Source organism: Solanum pennellii, chromosome 2, assembly GCF_001406875.1.
Source record: "Solanum pennellii chromosome 2, SPENNV200".
Taxonomy (NCBI): Eukaryota; Viridiplantae; Streptophyta; class Magnoliopsida; order Solanales; family Solanaceae; genus Solanum; species Solanum pennellii.
The window spans coordinates 39731890-39753539 of NC_028638.1; the positions used below are offsets into that span (position 1 = coordinate 39731890).

The 21650-nt window shown below is 32.6% G+C and overlaps 1 protein-coding gene and 1 non-coding gene across 2 annotated transcripts; both read right to left on the reverse strand.

The window, feature by feature from the left end:
• Nucleotides 1-6100: 6100 nt before the first annotated feature.
• On the reverse strand, nt 6101-6231 carry LOC114076243. Its single transcript, XR_003577115.1, has one exon. It is a non-coding gene; the product is annotated as a U6atac minor spliceosomal RNA (small nuclear RNA).
• Nucleotides 6232-6437: 206 nt separating this feature from the next.
• LOC107009465 (putative F-box protein At1g49610) lies at nt 6438-18297 on the reverse strand. The gene is made up of 4 exons (XM_015208805.1): nt 18214-18297; nt 15935-17020; nt 7018-7188; nt 6438-6911 (listed from the first exon to the last, which is right to left on the reverse strand). Exons 2-4 carry the CDS (start codon nt 16979-16981, stop codon nt 6561-6563), a joined length of 1569 nt encoding a protein of 522 aa, XP_015064291.1. The 5' UTR covers nt 16982-17020; nt 18214-18297; the 3' UTR covers nt 6438-6560.
• Between the last annotated feature and the right edge of the window lie 3353 nt (nt 18298-21650).

Below are 21650 nucleotides of genomic sequence, written 5' to 3' on the forward strand. Positions count from 1 at the left end.
TATATATATATATATATATATATATATATATATTGAAAAACTGATAGAAATTAAAATATAATTAATAGTGCATTCATGAGGAGTATAAGCGTGATGTTGTGCTACTGCTACAAGCCAAAAGTACTGAATCTAACTAGACCCCTATTTTTTATTTTTTATTTATTTTAGAGATCATATTTAAACTAAGATAATATTGCTACACCTCAAGTTTTCAAATTCTATGTTCGTCTCCGGTAACAAAAGTTCCAAAGAATAATCATGAGTTTGTAGTGTTTTAGTGCCATATATATAGTGCAACTTGTAGAATTGAATTGGGTTGGACAATATATTTAACAGAAACCATTGATAGTGCAAAAACAGGTGCTCTTGAAAAAGGTGATGCTAAGCTTCTGATTTTTTTTCATGACATTAGTTGAAAAGGATGTGCATGTATTGGATAAGCACGCCAAAATATATAATGTTTGAACCTGTCGATGTCAATCGTCATGTCCTTACAGAATTGATCGATAATCTCTAACTAATTCATAGCTAAATAATTTCTAGCAAATTGATTTTTCATATAATCCATCGTTAGGTGGAATTAGCATGAAATTGTATCGGTAGCTACCTTATTTTCTTTTAGTTATTGAAGAAATATTGATTGTATTGAAGTGTTAACCTAATAAGGGAATACATGGGAGATATATATAGGAGATATAGGAAGGAGTACTAATCCTAATAGGACTAGGATTAAGGAGTACTAATCCTAATAGGACTAGGATTAGTACACAGTAAATACTAATATTATTTAATACTATTATTTAATACTATCTGTTATTAGTTATGCATGTTGGTTGATTCAATGAACTTAACTAAATTTAATATTTTTGATATAACTATATGTACAAACAAAACAATATATAGCTAGCTATATAGAAAAATATCTCAGAGATTAAAATACGTTAAATTTAAATGCTGAATCTGCTTCTATTATTATTAAGCATCATAATAGAGGTTTGAGATGGTGGAAGCACACTTTTTCTTTTTTTCCAAATATCTACTTCCACAAAATAAACATCTAATAATAAGAGTGTGGAGTTACAGCACTACAAAATCAGATAAAATGCATTTGTCCTTATTTATATTTATATCTTTATAGAAACTTTCAGTGGATACGTCAAATAACTGTTTTGTTTTATAAACTTGAAACGTATAGTTTTAAAAAATCTAAATGAAAATACGTAAAAATCTATAACTCTTATATGCATTTCCTTGGAATATCATGTAAGATTAAATACTTTATATATAATATCAAGATCTTAAATACGATAATTTTATATAAAGATCGTTAAAGATACATATTTGATGAAGATATCATCATAGATAAAAACGGAAGCGTTAGTTGTAAGTTGGTTTCTACCTCCTTGCCCTAATTTTCTGTTACCACTACCGTCAGTGATGAAATTATTGTAGAAAATATGTGGTTAACCCTAATGGATGGAGGGAGGACCAATTTATAGAGGTTAGGATTTAATCTGGTACGTCCATCAAGTAACCAATATACGGACGATATTTATTAATTATTAAATACTATTTATGATATTATTTGGGTTATAAGTAAACTTAGGCTATAAGTAAGAAATAATTAATAATAAATAATAATAATTCTTATATATCAAACAACTAGAGGTGGAGCGAGATAATGAGTTTGAGATTCTAAATTTTAGAACAGAACGAAATAATATTACAAAACATGCTTCATTGGTTGACAGTGGGTTCAAACCCACAACATGATAGTGCGAAAAACATTTTCCACCGACACTTCTTAACACTAATCAGTCAATTTTATTAAGGGTTCACAAGTTAATAATATACACATATATTTATTTAATTTTTAATACAATACAAGACTTACGAAAAAGATAGTAGATTCATCTGAACCCATAGACCCCCACCTTACCTCTACAAACAACCTCTTCACTTCATAATATATCAGAAAATAAAAATTTCTCTTTTTCAATCGATTTTATAATGAGACATGACCAAACACCTCATTTTTTTAGTTGATTCATGCATGTTGATTTGATTATATTTTTTTTTAAAGAAAAACCCACTTCTCTTGTTTGTTGAAATATATATTAAATAAAATATATTTTTAATGTAAAAGACAAATAAAAAGAAATGGAGTACAAGCAAGGGAGATCCAAAATGGGCAACCATCATTAATGTTTGACACAGCTATATATGATGTCAAAAATAGTTGAAAAAAAGTGTCATGAAGAGGTAATAGGTTGCAACAAGCAATGGTGGTCCTTGTTATTTATCACACCTAAAAGCCAAAAAATTGGTTTACATATACCAATGAAGTGATCTCTCATCAACCAACTATGCCTCCTTTTCCAACAACCCATCTAATTTGAGGACTCATATTTATTGGACTTCTATGTTTCCCCACTTTCTTGAACAAATCTTATATATGCATAACCCCCCCCCCCCCTTATTAGATTCCTTACGTATAGTCTCTTTTTAAAAATAGTTGAATCATAATATATGTCATTTTATGAAATTTATGCATAATTTTAAAATTTTTGGTCCATTATACTCTTAATAGATTAATTAATTAATCTTTAAAATGTATTTACTTTGACTAACCTAGGAAATCTACTAGCAATTAATTTCACTGGAGAATACTTTATTCATTAATTAACTAGTTTTTTTATTCACTACTTATTCTATAAAATCCAAATTTGAAAAAAAATATCAACAAACAACTTAAAAATAAAGATGAAAATGGAGGTTACAACTACATGAATCATCTCTAATGTAGCTAAATAGGAATTAATGATCCTGATGACTGTTCGTTTATGTGATCATCATTTAAGTTTTCATCTGGTATTTATTGAAAAAGAAAAAAAATGGACAAAAAAGATAAAATGAAGGTAACAACTACATAAATCATCTCTAATATTGTCACGTTTTTTAACAATTTATATTAAAAAAAACATTTTACACAAAATATATAAGAACAATGAGGTGGGAGGGAAAAACTTGATTTTAAATTGTTTTTGGATCAATTGGTAAAAATTTGGCTCCAAAATAAACTCTAAAATTTAAATAGTCATCCAAATGCATTTATATTTTCGAAATCTAACATTTAGTCATTTATAACAAAGTTGTCATAAGCAAACATTAAATAAGGGCATAAGAGTAAAGTTACCTTATTTCTTAATGTAAGTGCAAATGTAAAATGTGACATATAATATGAAATGGAGGGAGTATCCAATATATAAAGGAATCATGCACCATCAAAAATATAAAATTGATAGGGTAAGGGGTCGCTTGATAGCTGGATAGAGTTATATATGTATTAGTAATGTGAGTATTAATTATGCAGATATTAGTAATGTGTGTACTAGTTATATAAGTATTAGTAAAGTGGTATTAATTATGCGGTTATTAGTAATGTGAGTATTAGTTATATGTGTCTTATTTATGCATGTATTAGTTATACAAGTATTAACTATGTAAGGTTTAATTATATGGTAAGGTTTAGTTATATGGAGTTTAGTTATGCATAAATTATTCCTTTGGATGTTGGTTCCTTATATTAAAAATTAGTAAAACTATTAAATTATAACATTTTTTTTACAATTATATTCGTTTGTTCTTTAACTTTGTATTTAAATTAAAATATTTCTTTAATTATGTAAAAGAAGAAAGTAGTCAAGTGAAAGTGATAAGGATATATAACATTGTCATTTTATCTTTTTTCCATGTATTAGCTATACAGATAGGGGTCGTTTGGTTACTGTATAAAATGATACATCTTATTCATGTATAAAAAGTTGCATTAGCTTTACTATGTTTGGTTGAAATTTTGTATTACGTATAAAAGTCAACATAACTTATACCATGTTTGGTTGGTAAGAATTTAAATATTATACAAAAGTTGTTCATGTATTAATTTATATTGTGTTTTGTTGCATTTTTTGTAGTCTTACATAATTAATACCAACATAACTTGTGACGGAATCTATGTATTAAGTTAAGAAAGAGTAGAAGGTGGATACATTATGTGGATCTTAGTTATACATGTATTAAAATGATAATTACATATTTACCCTATTAACTTATTTTATTTTAATTGAAAACTAAACTCTACTTTTCTATCTACATTTGTTGTTTTTATTTCTTTTTAGATACATACCATTTTCATTTTTTTTATATGCTTACAATTTTTATTTATTTATGTAAATATAAATATTTTTTTAGTATTAAAAATTTGATTGTATATATTTGACGGTATATATTCTAATCAAATATTACACATTATTCGGTATATTTCACTTTTAATTAGCATGTATTATTATTTTGTAAAAAATATATATTAATGATTTAAAACAAATTTAATATTAAATAGTTAATAATTCATGTATTGTAATCTATAATAACTATATAATACCTACATAACTAATATTCGCATAGTTAAACTCAACATAATTAAACTATGTATAACTAATACATGAAAAACTAAACCCTGCATTACTAATACTTGTATAACTAATACTAGCATAACTAAAATCCTGCATTACTAATATCTGTATAACTAATACCTGCATAACTCTAACGCTGCATTACTAATACATGTATAACTAATACCTGCATAATTCTAACCAAAAATCAAATGGCCCCGTATTAATTATTCCACCTCTCACTCCGCCGCATATATAATGCATAAATTTCCTCATAACTTATACATGTATTAATTCTGTGCATTTCAAATTGACGTTGTATTGATTGTATACACGAATAACTTTTTTTTCTTATCCACCTACCAAGCATCGTATTAATTATATATATGAATACTTTTTTTCTTATCCACTACCAAACATCATGTTAATTATATACATGAGTAACTTTTTTCTTCTTCACCTACAAAACGTCATATAAGTTATACAAACTCGAATTCATGAATAAGGCTTATTTTATCAAGCTATCAAACAACGGCCCTAAATTCTTTATGTTACTATAATACCAATTTAGAACTCAACTATAGTAAATACTGCAAGTTTTTCTACTAATTTATCAGGGATAATTATCTAGTTAATCAATTCTGGCCTAACTATATTCTTTATGAGAAAATCACACATGCACCATGAGTAAATGAATAAAATTCGATCTTACGTACATAATTAACTTTTAATATTTATCATTTATATATGTAGTTTCAAACAATATATAGCAGATTTAGGCAGATTTGGGATGGAAAATTTTTGGTTTTATTTCCTACATTGTAATCTTCTTTTTCTATGGACAATTTTTTTAAAATGAAATTCATGCTTGATTTTTTTTATATATATATATATATATATATATATTGACATTAATAAAGAGTATTAAAGTCTTTACCGGCATTAGTTAAGTGTCATTAGAATCAATATCGCTAAAGACTTTAGAGACATATACAAAAAGTATCAATTATCTCTAAAAATACATATTTAGCGGCAATTAATAAGAATTAATTGTCGCTAATGATTACTTTTGTCGGTGAATAGATTTGAATCAGAATAAGACACTAAAACTCATCCTTCTTGTCAAGTATAGACATATTTATATATCTGTTATCTTCTAACTTGTTTTGTTACTAGGTCATTAGTAAAAAAGGTTCAATAATTTGAAAAAAGAAATTGGGTGGTAATTTGACACCACATAGTTTAGTACTTATGTAACTGAGAATTTCACCGTAATTTATATATATATATATATATATATATATATTTCCATTATAAAACTTTGCTAAATCTCATAAATGGCCTTAAAGTAAATTTCCTTTAACCAAAATTAGACAAATTTTTTATCTCATGAAAATCATAAGACACTTGTCATTGTATTCAAAAATCACAATGGTAAATTTTTTTAACTTATTTGGTGCTAAAATGACTTTCGCGTTTTTTCTTTTTTTTTTTGAATTTTTACGGTGTTAGGTATCTCAATTGGAGCCTAACTAATTTTCATATTTCGGTAGGCTTCATTCAAGGATAACTCTCCTACCAAAGACTTTTTTCTATACTAAGAGTTCGAAAATGAGATTTCTTGCTAAGGAATAAGCAATATCATTCACAACACCACATCCTTTTACTAATCTCAGCAAGGTCGAATGCCTTAAACGGATGTGTGGTAACAGATAAAACCCATAGTTTGTTTCCTTCCCTGTGGGGGAAGATCCCAACCATCTCTCTTTTTTACGAACACAAACCTCAGGTTAAGGTAAAGGGTGAATTTCGGACATCGTTAAAATAAAAAAAAGGATCTTGTCGTTGGAGCAACGAATTGTCCGTTTTGATTTTAAAAGTATTTCAGTGGCCCTTTAAGCATTTTGGAAGAAACAAATGACTCTTTTGGCTCTGGACTCAAACTTTATGACTTGTGCATCATCTAGAAATAATTACACACTGACGAATAGAAAGAAAAAACTACTAAAATCACAATGTCAGTTAAAACAAATTACAAGCAATATCCAAATTATAATCATGATATCCCAGCCTTGTGTCCTTATAATCACAAGAGAGTTTCAAACATAACTAAAGAGTATTAAAAACATTTCGGGTAACTGGACCTAAGGAAATAACTGTACTAATAGAAGCTCTTGGAAAAAGTGACAAACACTTTATCAACTGTGAGGTATTAGTAGCGCAATTGTTGCATCCCTTATGCTTTGGCACTATAACCATTTTCTCCAGATTTATCGCGTGCTCAAGTAAGAACTTCAAGAATTGATCGAGCTCTGTTGCTTCGGATGTACAAAATGGCATAACCTTGACAATCTTCAAATTCTGTAAATGATCTTTGAATATGTTTTCTTGAAATGAGAGGGGGTCATATAATTCCAACGCCTCAGTGTTTTTTTCCGCGTTCTGAAAAATTGAGAAGTCCTGAAATTGAATCACATACTCTGTAATGTAACATTGTAATCAACATTTGACACGATAAATGAAAAATACAAACTGGAAGAAAATAATGAGATGAATAATAACATACCTCCAGATCAGGAAACATCGTCAATTTTTCCAAATTAGGAGTCGACCTTAAGAGTTTGTCTAGCATGAGGAAGGAAACTTTTGAAACATACGAACTTATTGTCAACCATCTGCATTGTAGCAACGGTAAGGAGACTTTCAATTCCTCGTCCATCATCGAAGTGGAAATCACCTAAACAAAAGGATGAAACAGAACAGAATTAGGTAAGTAAACTCAAGTGTTAAAATTGTTCTGTTTAGCCTTCATAAGTTGTATAGAAAACAAACATATGTAGAGGCCATTGGAACTGTGGAGCTTAGTTAACTACCTTTACTATTGTGTTCTACTGGGCACTTCTCTGAAGAGGCCATTGAAACTTGATAAAGTGTATCAAGGGCTTTACATTATGCATACATACTCTCTCTTTTGACTTTGCATTATGTAAATTTCACTGTGGCTACTACTTGTGTTGATAATAAAGTTAACGTTGTTACTTTTACTACATTTATTGACAATAACACAATTCTTTCTTTGAGTAAACCTATTGTTTCTAGTTCTGTTCCAATATCCACATATATGCCTTTCTTTTGTTTGTTTCAGAATGATCTTGCTTTACTATGACATTTGAGATTAAGACCACATGCTTTTATCATAATATGAAATCAATTGTCAATAAAAATGCTCAATCACCTATGGCTAGACAACAGAGACTATCATTTTCGCTCCATCAAAACCTCATGCCCTTTTTCAGCTCATTGATATTGATCTTTGGGGACCTTACTGTGGGTCCATATACATTGTAGATAAACATAAGAAAAGTTAAAATGCAGGAACAGTTGAATTTTGTTTGTTGCTTATTGTTAAAGTCAACAAATGCTGCAACAAACCAAAGCTCACCATTTCTTTTTCTACTAAAATCTTACCAAGAAATCTGCATAGGTGAAACAGTTGAAACCTTGTGTTTTTTGTGATGTCACTGGTGACATCATTAGGAGTAGATTTTCCTATAAATACAGAGCTCTTGCTCATTTAAAAAAATGCACAAAAAAAAATACAAAGGAGAGAAAAGAAGAGTGAGGCATCACAGAGGAAAATAATCTGTGAGGAAAAAATAGAGAGTGTGAGCGATATTGTAGTGAGGTGAAAAATCAAAAGAGTGTTATTTCTTTGAATGTGTAGTGGTCTTTGGAGTTTTGCTCAGACATACAAGTGTAAAATCCTTACTATAGTGATATTCGTTGCTCCTCTCGGGTCGTGGTTTTTTCCTTATTTAGGAGGGTTTCCACGTAAAATTTTGGTGTCATTATTTCTCTTTTATTCTCGTTGATTAGCCGTATTGTTGTGTTCCGCATTTATAGCCTTTATTACTGCAAATATTATTTCTGTTACGGATTTATTCCCAACAATTGGTATCAGAGCACATGTTCTGCTCATTTACAGAAATATTTTTTGCAGCTTATTGTACTATACTCAATAAAAAAATGTCTGGAGTAAAGTACGAGGTAGCAAAATTCAACGGTGATAGCGGTTTCTCAACGTGGCAGAGAAGGATGAAAGACTTGCTCATCCAACAGGGTTTGCACAAGGCACTAGGCGGCAAATCCAAAAAGCCCGAATCCATGAAACTTGAGGATTGGGAAGAAATGGATGAAAAGGCTGCTAGTGCAATCAGATTGCACTTAACAGATGATGTAGTTAATAACATCATCGATGAAGAGAGTGCATGTGACATTTGGACAAAGTTAGAACATCTATACATGTCCAAAACGCTGACAAATAAATTCTACCTAAAGAAGCAGTTATATGCGCTACATATAGGTGAAGGTACAAATTTTTTGTCTCATTTAAATGTACTTAATGGACTAATCACACAGCTAGCAAATCTCGGAGTGAATATCGAGGATGAAGATAAAGCCATAATGCTCCTAAACTCGTTGCCATCTTCCTACGATACTTTAGCAACAATCATTTTACATGGTAAGGACTCTATTGAGTTGAATGATGTCACATCAGCCCTTTTGCTTAATGAGAAGATGAGAAAAAGGCCTGAAAATCACGGACATGCTCTCATCACGGAAAGTAGAGGCAAAAGTTACCAAAGGAGCTCGAGTAACTATGGTAGATCCGGAGCTCGTGGAAAGTCCAAGGTCCGATCAAAATCGAAGGCCAGAAATCGCTACAATTGCGATCAACCAGGACACTTCAAAAGAGATTGTCCAAATCTAAAAAGGGGCAAAGGGGAAAGCAACGGCCAGAAGAATGATGACAACACAGCATAAGAAAAGTTTAAATGCAGGAACGGTTGAATTTTGTTTGTTGCTTATTGTTAAAGTCAACAAATGCTGCAACAAACCAAAGCTCACCATTTCTTTTTTCAACTAAAATCTTACTAAGAAATCTGCATAGGTGAAAAGGTTGAAACCTTGTGTTTTTTGTGATATCACTAGTGACATCATTAGGAGTGGATTTTCCTATAAATACAGCTCTTGCTCATTTCAAAAATGCACCCAAAAAAAATTACAAAGGAGAGAAAAGAAGAGCGAGGCATCACAGAGGAAAATAATCTGTGAGGAAAAAATAGAGAGTGTGAGCGATATTGTAGTGAGGTGGAAAAATCAAAAGAGTGTTATTTCTTTGAATGTGTAGTGGTCTTTGGAGTTTTGCTCAGACATACAAGTGTAAAATCCTTACTATAGTGATATTCGTTGCTCCTCTCGGGTCGTGGTTTTTTCCTTATTTAGGAGGGTTTCCACGTAAAATTTTGGTGTCATTATTTCTCTTTTATTCTCGTTGATTAGCCGTATTGTTGTGTTCCGCATTTATAGCCTTTATTACTGCAAATATTATTTCTGTTACGGATTTATTCCCAACAATTGGTATCAGAGCACATGTTCTGCTCATTTACAGAAATATTTTTTGCAGCTTATTGTACTATACTCAATAAAAAAAATGTCTGGAGTAAAGTACGAGGTAGCAAAATTCAACGGTGATAGCGGTTTCTCAACGTGGCAGAGAAGGATGAAAGACTTGCTCATCCAACAGGGTTTGCAAAAGGCACTAGGCGGCAAATTCAAAAAGCCCGAATTGATGAAACTTGGGGATTTGGAAGAAATGAATGAAAAGGCTGCTAGTGCAATCAGATTGCACTTAACAGATGATGTAGTTAATAACATCATCGATGAAGAGAGTGCATGTGGCATTTGGACAAAGTTAGAAAATTTATACATGTCCAAAACGCTGACAAATAAATTGTACCTAAAGAAGCAGTTATATGCGCTACATATGGGTGAAGGTACAAATTTTTTGTCTCATTTAAATGTACTTAATGGACTAATCACGCAGCTAGCAAACCTCGGAGTAAAGATCGAGGATGAAGATAAAGCCATAGTGCTCCTAAACTCGTTGCCATCTTCCTACGATACTTTAGCAACAACCATTTTACATGGTAAGGACTCTATTGAGTTGAAGGATGTCACATCAGCCCTTTTGCTTAATGAGAAGATGAGAAAAAGGCCTGAAAATCACGGACAGGCTCTCATCACGGAAAGTAGAGGCAGAAGTTACCAAAGGAGCTCAAGTAACTATGGTAGATCCGGAGCTCGTGGAAAGTCCAAGGTCCGATCAAAATCGAAGGCCAGAAATTGCTACAATTGCGATCAACCAGGACACTTCAAAAGAGATTGTCCAAATCTAAAAAGGGGCAAAGGGGAAAGCAGCGGCCAGAAGAATGATGACAACACAGCTGCCATGGTGCAAAATAATGACGATGTTGTTCTCCTCATAAATGAGGAAGAAGAATGCATGCACTTGGCAGGTATAGAGTCGGAATGGGTGGTCGACACAGCAGCATCTTATCATGCCACACCGGTAAGAGATCTTTTTTGCAGATATGTAGCCGGTGATTATGGCAATGTGAAAATGGGTAACACAAGTTACTCAAAGATTGCGGGGATCGGAGACATTTGCTTAAAAACAAATGTTGGATGCACATTAGTGTTGAAAGATGTGTGCCACGTACCTGATTTGCGGATGAACTTGATCTCGGGAGTTGTTTTGGACCGAGATGGATATGAAAACTACTTTGCAAATAAAAAATGGAGACTCACCAAAGGGGCATTGGTGATTGCAAAAGGAGTTGCTCGTGGCACGTTAAATATGCCAAGGTGAATTAAATACGACTCACGAAGAGAATTCTGCAGATTTATGGCATAAAAGAATGGGTCATATGAGCGAGAAAGTATTGCACATTCTTTCCAAAAAGTCACTCATCTCTTTTTCCAAAGGTACATCGATAAAATCGTGTAACTACTGCTTATTTGGTAAACAACATAGAGTCTCATTTCAGACATCATCTTAAAGAAAGTCGAATATACTTGATTTGGTATATTCTGATGTTTGTGGTCTAATGGAGATAGAATCGATAGGAGGTAATAAATACTTTGTTACCTTTACTGATGACGCTTCTCGAAAATTGTGGGTTTATATCTTGTGAACCAAAGATCAGGTGTTTCAAGTATTTCAAAAGTTTCATACTCTGATAGAAAGAGAGACAGGTCGAAAGCTAAAACGTCTTTGAACCAACAATGGAGGTGAGTATACTTCAAGAGAATTTGAAGAGTACTGTTCAAACCATGGAATCAGACATGAAAAGGCAGTTCCTGGAACCCCACAACACAATGGTGTAGCTGAGAGAATGAATCGTACCATTGTTGAGAAGGTGAGAAGCATGCTCAGAATAGCTAAATTACCCAAGACATTCTGGGGTGAAGCAGTTCGGATAGCGTGTTATCTTATCAATCGTAGTCTATCAGTTCCGTTGGAGTTTGACATTCCGAAGAGAGTTTGGACTAACAAAGATATGTATTACTCGCACCTAAAGGTGTTTGGTTGCAAAGCTTTCGCACATGTACCGAAGGAGCAAAGAACCAAGCTAGATGATAAATCAGTTCCCTGCATATTCATTGGATATGGAGATAAAGAGTTCGGGTACAGATTATGGGATCTTGTAAAGAAAAAGGTCATCAGAAGCAGAGATGTAATCTTTCAAGAAAGTGAAGTTGGAACTGCTGATGATCTATCCGAGAAAGACAAGAAAAAGAATGGTATGGTCCCTAATGTTGTTACCGTTCCTTCTTCTTCTAACCATCCCATAAGTGCAGAAAGTACGATTGATGAAGTTGCTGAGCATGAAGAGCAACCTGATGAGATTGTTGAGCAGGGGGAGCAACTTGGTGATAATACCGAGCAAATAGAGTACCCAGAAGAAGAAGAACAATCTCAACCTCTGAGGAGATCAGAAAGACAAAGGGTAGAATCAACCAAATACCCTTCCTCAGAGAATGTCCTAATCAATGATGAAGGAGAGCCAGAAAGTCTTAAAGAGGTGTTGTCTCATCCAGAAAAGAGCCAATGGATGAAAGCCATGCACGAAGAGATGGGATCTCTACAGAGAAATGGCACATACCAGCTAGTTGAACTTCCAAAAGGAAAAAGACCACTTAAGTGCAAGTGGGTCTTTAAACTCAAGAAAGATGGAAATGGCAAGTTGGTCAGGTACAAAGCTCGATTGGTTGTAAAAGGCTTTGAACAAAAGAAAGGTATTGATTTTGATGAAATTTTTTCTTTTGTTGTCAAAATGACTTCTATTCGAACTATTTTGAGCATAACAGCTAGTCTAGATCTTGAAGTGGAGCAATTGGACGTGAAAACTGCATTTCTTCACGGAGATTTGGAAGAAGAGATTTATATGGAGCAACCAGAGGAATTTGAAGTATCTGGAAAGAAACACATGGTGTGCAAACTGAATAAGAGTCTTTATGGATTGAAACAGGCCCCAAGGCAATGGTAAAAAAAGTTTGACTCTTTCATGAAAAGTCAAACGTACACAAAGACCTATTCTGATCTATGTGTATACTTCAAAAGATTTTCTGACAATAATTTTATTATTTTGTTGTTATATGTGGATGACATTTTAATTGTAGGACAAGACAAAGAGCTGATTGCAAAGTTGAAGAAAGATTTGTCCAAGTCATTTGACATGAAAGACTTGGGCCCAGCACAACAAATTCTAAGGATGAAGATTGTTCGAGTACGAACAAAAAAAAGTTGTGGCTATCTCAAGAGAAGTATATTGAACGTGTACTAGAACGCTTCAACATGAAGAGTGATAAACCTGTTAGCACGCCTCTTGCGAGTCATCTGAAGCTGAGCAAACAGATGTGTCCTACAACAAAAGAGGAGAAAGAGGGTATGGCTAAAGTTCCTTATTCTTCAGCAATGGGGAGTTTGATGTATGCAATGGTGTGTACAAGAGCTGATATTGCTCATGCAGTTGGTGTTGTAAGCAGATTCCTTGAAAATCTTGGAAAAGAACACTAGGAGGCAGTTAAGTGGATACTCAGGTACCTAAGAGGTACCACAAGAGATTGCTTGTGTTCTAAAGGATCTGATCCAATCTTGAAGGGCTATATCTGATATGGCAGGTGACCTCGATAATAGAAAATCCACTACTGGATATTTGTTTACATTTTCAGCGGAAGCTATATCATGGCAGTCAAAGTTGCAGAAGTGTGTCGCACTCTCTACAACTAAGGCAGAATATATTGCAGCTACTGAAGCTGGCAAAGAGATGGTATGGCTGAAACGATTTCTTCAAGAACTTGGATTGCATCAGAAGGAGTATGTCGTCTATTGTGACAGTCAGAGTGCAATAGACTTGAGCAAGAACACCATGTATCATGCAAGGACGAAGCATATCGACGTGAGATATCACTGGATTGGTGAAAAGATAGAGGATGGATCTATGCAGGTCATGAAGATCCCTACTAGTGAAAACCCTTCAGATATGCTGACCAAGGTAGTATCAAGGGACAAGTTTGAGCTATGCAAAGAAATTGTCGGCATGCACTCAAGCTAGAAACCTAGAGTTACCTCCTTCAGGTGAATGGGTATGGAGGGGGAGATTTGTGGGGTCCATACACATTGTAGATAAACATAAGAAAAGTTAAAATACAGGAACGGTTGAATTTTCTTTGTTGCTTATTGTTAAAGTCAACAAATGCTGCAACAAACCAAAGCTCACCATTTCTTTTTTCAACTAAAATCTTACCAAGAAATCTGCATAGGTGAAAAGGTTGAAAACCTTGTGTTTTTTGTGATGTCACTGGTGATATCATTAGGAGTAGATTTTTTTTATAAATACAGAGCTCTTGCTCATTTCAAAAATGCACCAAAAAAAATTACAAAGGAGAAAAAAGAAGAGCGAGGCATCACAGAGGAAAATAACATGTGAGGAAAAAATAAAGAGTGTGAGCAATATTGTAGTGAGGTGAAAAAATCAAAAAAGTGTTATTTCTTTTGAATGTGTAGTGGTCTTTGGAGTTTTGCTCAGACATACAAGTGTAAAATCCTTACTATAGTGACATTCGTTGCTCCTCTCGGGTCGTGGTTTTTCCCTTAGTTAGGAGGGTTTCCACGTAAAATATTGGTGTCTTTATTTCTCTTTTATTCTTGTTGATTAGCCGTATTGTATTGTTCCGCATTTATAGCCTTTATTACTGCAAATATTATTTCTGTTACGGATTTATTCCCAACACCTACCATACCCAAACTTACAATGACAATAAACATTTTCTAACCACATTGGTTAATTTTTCAATTCCACTTGGACACTCTTACTGTCTACTAAGTCTAATGCTTTTCTCTTATCAAATCATTTCTCTTCACGGTTCAGACTCAATTTCATATCACATTTATACTCTAAGATCTGACAATACTTTTGAGTTGGGTTCTAGCACTAAATTATTTTGAATTTCTTCTCTTGATATTATATGTCAAACATTTACTCTTCGTACCCCACAATAGATGATGCACTTATTGGTGATTCCTTGATCCATTTGAGCTAACTTTGGGGTGTAAGTTAGACCTAAGATCTAATTTCACATGGTATCAGAGCCGGGTCCGTCTCAGCCGATGTTGGGACCCTCAAAATCAAAATTGCCAATGCACCAGTTGCTAAGCAAGGGGCTCATCCCACATCAGTGATTAATGAGATGGGTGGACTTCTTATAAAGCTTGGATAATACTCCATATATGAGCTAGATTTTGGGGGTGTGAGTTAGGCCTAAGACCTTATTTCACATGATCTATACTATTTTAATTCAAACTTCCGATAAAATATTGGGGTGAGTGTGTCCTCACTACTAATTATCTTTTTAATGGACTTTCTTTATGTTTGTTACAAAGTAACATTCCTTATTATGGTCTCCTATATAAAATTGCTACCTCCAACCTTTTGGTTTCCTTAGTTTTGCTGCAATACCTAAGCCTTATAGGATATGTTTAAATCCAGATTCATCACTTGTGCTTTTTATAGTTATTACATGACCAAAAAAGGACAGATAAGCTTGTTGATTTAAACAAGTAGGCTGGTTTTTTATCTAGAGATGTCAGGTTTGATGAGACGGGTTTCCCTTAATTTTCTCTTTCTTTTCCTTCTATATTTCCTCCTGCGCCACCATTTTTTCTAGATTATTTTGCTTACATATGAAATAAAATGTTTTTTCTCTCCCGACTCAACCAATTCCATGGCAAGTTATCTCAATTTCTCTTCTAAGAAGTTTAACAAACTCAGTGTAAACTTAGGAGATCTATTGATTTTCTCTTGTAAGAACTTGTAGCTGTCATCTTAAAGCAATAGAAGGAACCAATATTTAACCTCGCATACTAGATCAAAACAATATAATTTAATTAAAAGGAAGTAAATTAGGAGATGATTAATCAGGTTCACGACCTTTAATTGACATAATTATTACCCCAATGCTACAACCAAATCTAAAAATAAAGGATTCAATATTAATATAAAATATAGATATAAGGAGCTCTATTCACAATTAACATAAAAATTAAAGACAAGAGACATTTGAAACTGATAACTGACCTTGATAAACCAGGATGAAAGTATTAGCTCATTAGCACAACCAATGCTTACCAAAAGATCTATCAGTATGCCCTCATCCAGTGAATCAAACTCATCACTACAGAGATCAAGTTTGGCATGGTCCAAAGATGACAAGTCCTTAAGCTCAATAATCGTATAATCAAAATCTCCAGAAATCGTTAAATGTTCAACATACGGAGCAACAACTTCAAAGCAACAATCACCTTCGAATGAATACCAATCTCCAATAGGATGATAGTGATCAATCAATTTAAGTTTCTTACAATTTGGAGAAGTCATGTGCAAATAATTAAATCCACAAAATTTATAGAGACTGAATGATTCCAACTGAGGGCTATTGGACATTATTTGGCTAATGTGTTTATCCTGGATTAACAAATCTTCCAATGTCAAAATCTTCAACGATGTCCAATTTAATACACAGTCGTCTAATATTCTGCAATTCTGGCATTTGAGTTTTTGGATCGACGAACTACTACAGAAAACTTTTGGAAGACTATAAGGTTGGTCATTCTCAATATCATCAGTATCATAACTTATCTTCAGGCTTAGACCCTCCACTTTCTTGTTCACAACAAATTCAAGCCACTTGTCAATTACGGGAAAATAAGACACCTCATCATTATGTCTGAACACAAAGTTTAGACTGCACTTTTTAATGCTAGAGCTGCTAAGGAGAGGTAGTACATTATCTGTTACGGAAATGAATTTGTGTACCATCGAGCTATTTGAACAATTAAACTCCTCATTGTCATAAACAAGATTGTCGATAGCAGTCCAGAAGTATTGCCAATCTTTAGAAAGAATAGTTGTTCTGAAGGCATCAATTATGGACAATCGAGAAAGAATCTGAACAATTAAAGCGTGAGGTAGATGACTGATTCTATCAACGAGGTCAGTTTCGTCATTACATCCTGTCTCAATTTTCACATTTTTCTGAGGTGAGTTTCCAACAAGCCAACTTTCGGAGTTTCCATCATCACCAGGACTACTACGGAATTGATCTTTCTCACTCCTAGTTGACATGCCACTTTTCTGTTGTTGAGAAACAACAAAGGGCTAATACTGAAAAGGGGGAAATTATTAGACATTAATACTGATAATTATTACTACTTGAATTGAAATTTTCACATTTAAATTAACGTTGATCACATAAGCAAAGTAACACTCTGGACTTTTGGCAAAAGAGGCATACTTATTGTGAACTTTTATTTGGTTAAAATGAACTATATTTAATTTAAGAATTAATTAAAATTATGATTCAATGAAATAACATAAATAATTAGTCTTGAAATTTGTTTTTTTGAAAGGGTGTGTCTTAAGCAAAGGCGAGGATTGAAAGTTCATTTGGGTCCTACTGATTTCAATTGAATTAGAATAAAATAAAAATAATTCAAACAATCATTAATCTACCAATTGAACCGGTGTTTATCTAATGGACAAAAAAGTCAAGTTTTTAACATATATTATATAAATAAACATGAGTTAATGACTAACCTTCAATGTTTTTTCTTCTTCTTAATTTTCTTAGATATATTTATATCATACTAAAGTTGATAACAAAATTAAAAGCTTAACAAAAATTAATTACAAGGAGTATCCATAGGATGCGCCCACAAAATAATTAAAAATTGATTTATAGATCCATAAAAATTCAACAAATAGAGAAGAATAATATCCGCATTGGATTAACAAAGAGAAAAACAGAAATTATATAAACTAAGGGGCGAGAGCGAGAATGAAGCCAAAGAGATAAATAAAGTGAAAAGAGTGGTTTTATAAAAATGTGGTGAAGTCGAGAATGAAAGAATAATGCTTATAAACGTACAACACTTTGAAGTAGGTAAAATTCAATAGAAATTACAAAAATACCGACTCTTTGTTCAGGGATACCTAATAAAACTAATATGATCTTTTCTCAAAGAGCCCTTAAGACTCTATTAGGGAAATTATTTAACGCCGGATAAATCGATACAAGTTATGACAACCCTTACTTTGAGGAAAAAAGAACGCTTTCATTTAGATGATTCACACATACGATAGAACAGGAAAAACAATCAACGTCATACTACTTTAGGACTCTTCCTGAGATCTCTTTTCTTTTGAAATGATACAAAAACGAAACAATCAATCTATTCATGATATTGGAAGACCTTATTCAATGTATCATTTATAGATCTAATGACATTCAACAAATCGAGAAGAATAATACCGACATTGGATAAACAAAGAGCAAAACAGGAAAAAATAGAACAAACCTTATTAGTGAACATAAACTAAGCGGCGAGACCGAGAACAAAGCAGAAGAAATGAATAAAGTAGGCAGAGTAGGTAGGTTTTTAAAAAGTGTGGTGAAGTAAAAAATAAAAGGATAATATATGCAAATGTTACAAGACTCTTAAGTAGGTAAAATTCAATATAAATTACCAAAAAGCCCCTTACCCCGTCGATCAATCTTTGTTTGGGTATGTGTACAGGCTAGGGCTAGCAAGGGAACGAGGACTGCGGGACGGGACAAAGGTGGAAGGGATGGTCCAATGATTGATTGGGATTCAACCGATCCCGGGATTAACCTTGTCAAGATTTGTGGGACTATTTGAAGTCTCGTTCCATCCCACTATATTAATGGGATGTGATAGTGTTCGACGTGACGTGACGGATGCGGGATTTAATACTGTTTAATATATTTATTTAATTGTTTTGAAGTTATTTTTTGAATATTATCTAAGTAAAAAATGCTTACGTTTTTAAAATTTCCAGTTTCATATTTAAATTTCAAAGTTCGAAACTCGAAATTCAAATTTGAACTTTGAAATTTAATACCAGAAAGTTTAAGTTGAAATTCGTGTGTGTGTGTTAAAGAATGACAAAAGCCTCACATTGGTGGTTAATGAGATAGGTGGACTCTTTATAAGGCTTGGGCAGATCTCCTCCCTTTGAGCTAGCTTTTGGGGTGTGAGTTAGGCCTAAAACCTAATTTTCACATGGTATCAGAGCATGACCCATATCACCCGATGTTGGGGCCCCCAAAATCAAGATTGCCCACGCACCAGATGCTAAGCACTGGGCATGCGGTGGGGGTGTTAAAGAATGACAAAAAGTTCCACATCGATGGTCAAATGTGTGAACTCCTTATAAGGCTTGGGGTGTGAGTTAGGTCTAAGACCTAATTTCACATGGTATCAGAGCTGGACCCGTCTCACCCGATGTTGGTGCCCCCAAAATAAAAATTGCCCACGCACCAAATGTGAAGCACTAGGTGTGAGTTGGGGTGTTAAAGAATGACAAAAGTCTCACATCAATGGTTAATGAGATGATTGGACTCCTACTGAGGCTGGACAATCCTCTTCCATTTGAGCTAGCTTTTGGGGTGTGAGTTAGGCCTAAGACCTAATTTAACAACGCGAAATGCAAGATAATAGTTGTGTAGAAAATTATAGGAAGGGTTAATTTAAAATAGTTCTCGTATGTAAATCTAATATTTGTTATCTACGCAACCACCTTCTAGGAAGAGTTCTGTTTCAATTAGTTCTCGTATATAAATCTAATCTATGTAATGTTCCAATAAAACTTTTTTCTAACCCTCGTATTAAATCAACGGTAACATCCTCCGATTTTGCAATGATGCTTGAAACTCTTGTACCTGTTATTCATTGTCACTGTTAGATCCAATTATTGAATTAAAAAAAGTTTCTTCTTTGGAAGTTAACTTTGGCAAAATATAACTTCTTCTCTCGACCTTGATTCAATCTCTAAATAAAATTGATGTCTCGAAACTTTCTTCTGTCAATGAATGCTTGTGATCTCTAATTGGAAATTTTGTTGCCCTAATATCCAAACTTTTCTCATATTGTTTGTTTGTACCTGTTAATGACTTTTTCTGCAAACATAATATCAAGTCATGTTGTTAGTCACGTAGTTCATAATTTAATAGGCTAGAAAACTCTTTTTTTATTTGTCACAATTTTCTCACACAGTTGTTGCAAGACATTTCACAATTTTATTCCATATAATGTGACTTGACAAGAAAAAAATCATCACATATTTTATATTTTCTTTCCAGAGTAAAAGTTATCTCACCAAAATATTTCATGTCAAAATGACTACTCAGAATATTTTCATTATTTATTTGTAACACTCATGTTAGAGTCAAAATATATATACTTATAATATACTTATTTAGAGCATTTTTTAAAGATGCACAAATCATAATTTTACAAAGGGAAAAGGGTCTGATATACCCCTCAACTTTGTCATTTAGAGCTGATATACCCCTCGTTATAAAAGTGGCTCATATATGCCCTTACCGTTATACAAACGGCTCACATATACCCCTGCCGTTACAAAATGGCTCACATATACCCTTCATTTAACGGAAATTAAAAAATTAATTTTAAATTTATATTTGTTACTTCTAATTTTTTTTGAAAAATTATTTAGGGGTATATATGATTCTTTTATCAAAGTTCAAGGTATATTTTAATTTTTTTCATACATAAATTATTTTTTGACTTCTTTTATTATAATTATTTGAGTTTCTTATTCTTATTTTGTTTTTTCTTTCATTCCTTAGTTTAAAGAAAAAAAATTTAAACAATTTTTTTTGTGTGTATTGTAATTTAATTTCGTATTCGAAGAAAAAATTTGGTCATCTATAATAAGTTTTATAAGAATATTAGTGAAACATAAATAAATTTGATTATCAAAATAATAATTATAAATTAGTCATTAAAACAAAAAAAAGTCAAAAAAAATATGTTTGACAAGGATTAAATTTACTCATATGGGATTATATTTTTTAGAAAAAAATAATAAAAATTTAGATTAAAATTATTATTTTTTTCATTTCCGTTAGAGGAAAAGGGTATATGTGAGCCATTTGTTTACAAGTAGGGGTATATATGAGCCACTTTTATAACGAGGGGTATATCAGCTCTAAATGACAAAGTTGAGGGGTATATCAGACCCTTTTCCCTTTTACAAATGAGTTTTTTCTTATTTTATGAATCCCCACTATTTAAAAATTTATACAACATTTTCCTATAAAAAGTAGTATGACTTTATTCATGAAAATATGTGGTATTTTTTTTTTTACTTTTTCTTCGCTTGTTTATATTAAGCAAGTAGAGAAATATTTACCCGCATGACTCTTCTCTTCCCTCTCTCGAAGAGAATGACGTTGAATGGAATGATGATCTCCCATTTTGATATCCACACTTTTTTGAAACAGTAATAAAATATGAATCTCCTTAAAATTGTTTGTGTAATATATCACAAATACAATAATTACAGTTGAACATAAAATAACAAAAAAAATAACTTTTTTGGTTGAGACACAAATATGACGCATTTTTAAAGGAGATTCAAGACCATTTTGACACATAATCTAAACCGATCCAGCAATGTCACTCTTGGCTTGTGCCCTCCAGAATACAACAACTCAACAATGACATATAACTCAAACAAATCCAGATTAGTTGAAGAGTTCAAAACTCCACATAAGTACACGCACATTCCTTCAACATATAATTATTCTTTTTCCTATTATGAATATAATTGAAGAGGTAAAATATTATTTTTTTGTCTCAACTCCTAATATACACAATACAACACTACTCGTATTTGGCTTACCCTCTATCTCATATCCCCAAGACAAAGTAAGAACAACTATTTACACGTGAAGAATTCTTTCTTA

Bases quoted from the DNA above. Each gene is read 5' to 3' on its own strand.
- LOC107009465 (XM_015208805.1), bottom strand. From the start codon at position 16,981: ATGTCAACTAGGAGTGAGAAAGATCAATTCCGTAGTAGTCCTGGTGAT. The intron at 7,189-15,934 runs GTCAGTTATCAG...CCTTTTGTTTAG, and splicing joins TTTCATCCTGGTTTATCAAG to GTGATTTCCACTTCGATGAT. The intron at 6,912-7,017 runs GTATGTTATTAT...ATTCAATTTCAG, and splicing joins CGATGTTTCCTGATCTGGAG to GACTTCTCAATTTTTCAGAA.